This window comes from Thalia democratica, chromosome 2 (genome assembly GCF_965202585.1).
Source record: "Thalia democratica chromosome 2, ktThaDemo2.hap1.1, whole genome shotgun sequence".
NCBI lineage: Eukaryota > Metazoa > Chordata > Thaliacea > Salpida > Salpidae > Thalia > Thalia democratica.
In genome coordinates, this window is record NC_139166.1 from 75,875,796 (window position 1) to 75,881,831 (window position 6,036).

The 6,036-nt window shown below is 29.3% G+C and overlaps 1 protein-coding gene across 1 annotated transcript; it reads right to left on the minus strand.

Annotated features, from left to right (window-relative positions):
- Nucleotides 1-1,591: 1,591 nt before the first annotated feature.
- On the minus strand, nt 1,592-4,762 carry LOC145828952 (kelch-like protein 26). Its single transcript, XM_082936696.1, has 4 exons — nt 4,637-4,762; nt 4,252-4,373; nt 3,710-3,738; nt 1,592-3,051 (listed from the first exon to the last, which is right to left on the minus strand). Exons 1-4 carry the CDS (start codon nt 4,760-4,762, stop codon nt 1,592-1,594), a joined length of 1,737 nt encoding a protein of 578 aa, XP_082792822.1.
- Between the last annotated feature and the right edge of the window lie 1,274 nt (nt 4,763-6,036).

Genomic DNA, 6,036 nt, shown 5'->3' on the forward strand with positions numbered 1-6,036 from the left:
AAGATGAGTGTATAGATGTTCTTAACATACTGCTGTTTAATCTATTCACCTCATTTGCTTACTGTTATGAATGAAGAAATTTCTAAAACTTTACAACTGCAGCCGACCCGACTCTAACTTTCGATATTAAATTGGCTTTCTGTATTTATGGCCTAAAACTTTACAATGCCCATTCCACGCATAGTAAAACCTCTGAAGCAGATTTTCACAAGCTTTTTTTTTTAAATAGCATCCTTTGAAGAAATTAAAAAAAGCTTATGCCCCCTTCAACAATATTACTAAAGCTATTGTAACTCTTCAAAATATAAATTTAAGTGCTTGTTAACAAAAAATCCTACTGAAACAAGTTCACTGGAATATATAATAAAAATAAATTATACAGTATACTTCTTTTATTGTACCGACATATGTTTCTATGTGTTAACGGATTAATACATTTCAACTGGGTTCTGTAAAAAAATTAAAAAAAAAAAAAACAGAAGCTAAGGTAGGTGTATACATGTGTTCTTTAAAATATAAATAATTTGTTCATATTTAAGAGGTTAATGGTTAATAATAGGTAAAATGCTTAATTAACTACTATTATTTTTATTAATTACATGTATACACCTACCTTAGCTTCTTTTCTTTTTTCTTTACAGTATTTGTTTATTTACAGAACCCAGTTGAAATCCGTTAACACATAGAAACATATGTCGGTAGAATAAAAAGAAGGATACTGTATAATTTGTTTTTATTAAAACTATTATATAATAATATTACTGAAATCTTGTTGACTGTCTGTTGGAAGATTGTCAACCTGACCTTTTTGATAATACTTTTCCTGCAGACAGCTATGACTTTATAACACGCTTATGCATAGAATATTCTGCAGTCAGTCTTGTATTTATATTATTAAAGTTGGGCACAATAAATATTGTTGTGCTAATATATCTGTGAAATTTATCTATTAATATTTAAAGCTATTGTAGACTACTTTATATAATTAGACAAGACAGTTTTAGCAGTGTGTCATTATATTAAAAATCATAAAACAACACAAGCACTATATTTTAAAAACATAAATTACGTTTAAAACTTTTATAAAAATTGTGAAACTTGATAATAAATCAAACTGGTGTAGTAAACTATAAAAGAGTTTGTAACTGTTTAAATCTATTTCAAAAGACCTAAAACAACTAACTAAAAACTTTATAAAAACTTTTATTGAGCATTAAAGGCTTGATAAATTACTAAACATTTGAATCTAGCTCAAGAATTTAAGCAATTAAAAACCAGTTAAAAGATCAACTTTATATCTAAACAATACATCCAATTATAAATTAAAATATTCAAATGTCCAGTAATTCTGTAAAACTGCTTTTCAAATGTTCCTTCTATCAGCTGCAGAAAAACGCACTAACTGCACACTTGAAATATGTATTTTTTATGTTTGTTATGAAACATTGCACCAGTGTGTTCTCATATTCAGGGTTTAAACAATGAATAATGCAAGTAGTTGCAGCACTTCATGACAACTAGACTATTCTGTAGTACAAAAAATTATTTTTATGAAATCCAACTGTTTTATTTTAGTGTTTTAAACTTAAGTTCAATGTAACTGAGGTACTTTGGTGCAGCTGAATCCAGATAAGTTTTCCAAATCTCCAAAATTCTCGTAGTACCACTTACTTTGTTTCGTGTCAAACAACAAAACTTCATCCTTTTTGTCACCAAAAACAAAAAAATTGTTTCCGACTGAAACCACTCCGGTGGGAAAAACCAAATGATCCAAAAGTCTTTCCGGGGGCTTAACCTTTACACACTTGTTGCATTCAGAATCGTACACCTCGCAAGTCGAATTCTGGCCTCCAATGAAAAACAACTTGTTGCTGAATGCCACCATCTTGTGACGCTCTCTCGGTTCATTCAACGTCGCCATCTTAGACCACGAATCGTCGGACTGGTCATAAGCTTCAACGTTTCTCAATGCGTCATTGCCGTCGTTGTTGATCACAAATCCTCCACTCACAATGACTCTTCCCTGGAAAACTGCGCAAGCTTTGTTGAATCCCGGCTCGAGAGTTTCGGAAATTTTCCTCCACTTTTGATTTGTTGTATTGAAAGAAAGGCAGTAGTCGTGAGTTCTGCTCCCTATGATGTATATGCTGTCCATGAAAGCGGTGACGCAGTAAAGGTGGCGGTCATCGTACATGTTCGTGATTGTTTCCCAGGTTTTTGTGGTTAAAGAGTATTTTTCAACAGACTGAACGAGCCCACGGTCATTTAATCCGCCTAACACATAAATGCCGTATTTTACGTACACCATTTTTGGAGATTCGCGTTTTGTTGTCATTGCTGGTAAAGTGGTAAAACTGTTGTCTGCATTATAACAATGAACATCGTTTGTTGTATTACCACTGTTTGAATACTCTCCGCCACAAAAAATTATATCATAGTCAGCAAAAATATTATCAAAGTCGGCATGGCTGTAAAATCTGCTGGCAGCTTTAGACTTTGATGAACAGCTCTCTTTCTCCTGGGCTGCAAGTATTTCCTTGACAACATGACGAAAATCATTAGTCGATGACAAATTTTCATCTAACATATATCCTTCTACTGTGCGATCAGGTAGAAGTGAAAAGCGAATGTGACTTAACACTTGTCTTGCGTGCTTGATACGCTGGTTGTTGTGGTTTAACCAAGAAAGCGCCGCCTTGAACACTTCCCACTCAGAATCAACATTCAAATTGTTGCTTGAAAGTATCTTCACTGCTGAATCGAGTCCCAACTCTAAAAAGTCGCGATCGGAAAGAATAGGAAAGCATCGACTAATAACGGATAACGACAGCGTTAACAACCGTGGAAGGTTACAAAGTCGTGAGAGGTTGTAGAAAACTGCAGCGTTTTTGACGTTCACCTTCAGGTTGCCTTCGATGTAGTTGCAAATTTCGCCAGACATGCTTTCACTCAGGAAAATTTTGTTCAGCTTCAAAAGAGCTAAGCAGTTCTTGTTGTTGGCCTCTTTAGCTCCTAAATAATCAAGAGTCACACGTTGTTTTATGAAAACTTCTAAAATCGTATGTAAGTATATTTGAAAGTTATTTTAGTAATTGAAATAGACTTGTAAAACCTATCAGACAAAATGAAATAAATATATATGTATCTTTACAACATTTTATATCAAACTAGTGTTTTCAAAGCCAATATCAAAATGTTACTTATCAAATCACTATACTCAAGCATTACTTTAAGTTTTAATAATAAGTTAAATTTGCAATTGCAATAACATATTGCTAAGTTTAAAGTACAGTAAGATACTTATTACTAAATCTTTTATATCATAGTATCATCAAAAAGGTTTTTTTAAATAGCAAAAAACAACATTTTTAATATTTTTTTGTACTTTATTATTAGTAGTTATTAAGTTTTTTAATAAGTAGTTTGAGATTTAAAATTTATGTGTTTTTAATGAGTTATTTTGAACTTTTTTTATTCCTTTTTAATTTTTTATATTGCAATAACATAAAAAAACATTTCATTAAATTTACTTGTTTTTTTATTCTAAATATAAACAGAGTATTAGTCTTACCTAGCTGTTTAATTTGTTTAAAGAGAGATTTTCTGCATAGCGTTGTAAAGTCACGTTTTTCATACGATTGAGAAGTTTCTGAAGTTTTTTTTGTTCTTTTAATCTCAAAAAGAACATTTCTATTAGACAAATTAATACCGAGGTATTTCTGCAGTCTTCTTTTGCTCCTGAAATAGTTTAAATTAAAAGAATAAAATAAAAAAATAAGTCGTAGCAATTAGATGTACCTCTTAAATAGTCATCATTTGGAAATAGATAAAATAATTAGACAAATCAATTTTTTGTTAATTTTAAAGATAAAAGGAGTATTTTTAAACCTTATATATTTAACTGGTGTTTGTATATTTTTTCATTTTAATATTTTTTATTGAACGACAAAAGAAGGCGCTCAAAGCTTTTAGTTTTGGGACCTGGTGCATGAAAAAACATTTCGGTTACCGATTCGCACACGGCGGATACCTTTTAAGTCTTGTCCAGGACTAATAAGCTTTATTGCATGATCTTTAAACACAATTTAAGTTACACATTATAATTATATAGAGTAAAAAAATGTTTCATAACAACAATTCAGAAACTAAAACTTCAGTGAAATATTAGCTTTGTTTAAAGTTTGGATAAAATTTAAAATTTGTTTATAAGCTGTATAAAATGTGAACTATTAAAGCATGCAAAACACATACCTAACGTAAGTATTGTCTTTTAAAATGACGTAATACACATCAATTCTTTTCGAGTTCCTTCTCTTAGTGTAATAAGCCTCGAAACCTTCAGGAAGAAAGTTTTGTCCAAACTGAATGAATTTCTGAAAAATATTATAAAGGTAAACTTTAAAAAAAGACTGTATTTTGTTAGAATACTTCTTAACTAGTATTTGATAAACAAATAATGTTTTCCTAGTTTTAATGTGAAGAAGCTAAAATTGATTTTATTTCCGCGCGTAGCATTAATAAATCATTTAATTATGCCATTTAGGTTTTAATACCCAGATCTGCTTATTTTTCTAAACTGCGTAAAAAAAATTAAATAATTTCTTACAGATTTTTTTTTAACTGATTAAAAGCTTACCTTTTTAGTTTTAATTGGTGGAAACGATTTTGGACCTTCAAACTTTTGCTTTTCCTTTACACCAACTTCAATTTTTAAACGACTTAATCTTTTCCTTACTGTGCTTACACGTAACAGTGGTGCCATAATTACTGCTCATAAAAAGATAAACCTAAATATGTTAACTATTAATGTATTAAATGAAGAAGTTTAACCATAGAAACACAATAAATATATATGGCAAATGCATCAATCAATATAACTGTTTTAAAACTATAAATAATTTTTAAGATCTAAAAACTAAGCTTTTTAACTGATAACAAATTTATAAATCTTATTTTCTTTGTACTAAACTTTATTTATTTGTTATCTTTTTAAAAATTATTAACAGAAAATAAGTAAAGAAACTTCCATTTTCAAAATTTTCAAAACAGGGAAATAACTATATACTTTTTCAATAACTTATTTTTTTATCTATTTTAATGCTTACCATACAGCAATGTAATATTTTAATGCTTACCATACAGCAATGTAATATATAGAGCATGGTTTCCTAAACTTTTAAAAAGGCCCCTAATAAAGAAATTATAAAAGCTATGTCCCCCTTCAACAAGATTACTCAAAAAATTGCCATTTAAAGAATCTAAGATTTTTTTTTTATTATTAACTCCAGAATATCTAGTGTAAGTTTCAAAACTACCATTAAAACAACTAAGACCTCTTTTATTTTAGCTCCTCATCTACAACTCCAAAATATCTAGTTTAACTGTTTAGTTAAGACCTTATTGCCCCCTTTGGCTCCTTTGATGCTAATGGCCCGCTGAGTATCTGTCATGGCCCCACTTTGGTAAACCCTGATACAGAGGAACATCGTTTATACAAAACTTGTAAATTTATTTATGAAAACTAAATGTTAAATGCAACTAAACTAAGGAATAGCCGATGACATAAATTAAATTTACTGATAGAGGTTTTAGTTATATTAGCTTTTTTTTTTATTATTTTATGAAATAATAATATAAACGTCAAAAACCTTTAAATTGTAATCCTAGTTTAATAAATTATTTGTACCTATGAAATTACTTTTGAAATATTGAAAGGTTTATGACAATTTTTGGTAAAAATTGAGTTAAGTAATTACATGGCATTTTATAAGACAATTTTTGACTTTATAAAATGAAGAAGTTTAGCTCTCGAGTTCTTTGTTAAAAAAAATTAATTACACTCAGTTTAAAAATATAATATTCAAAAATTGATTGTTATTTAAGCAGGTACTCGCTAACTTATCAGCAAAATCTTTTCTATGAGCTTCATGTTGGCTTAAATATTTTATGTTTCCAAAAAATTAAAGTAACCAAGACTGAAAAAGTCTTTCTTAATTATTTATCTAATAACTTACTTAACATTTACATTTTCAGTTC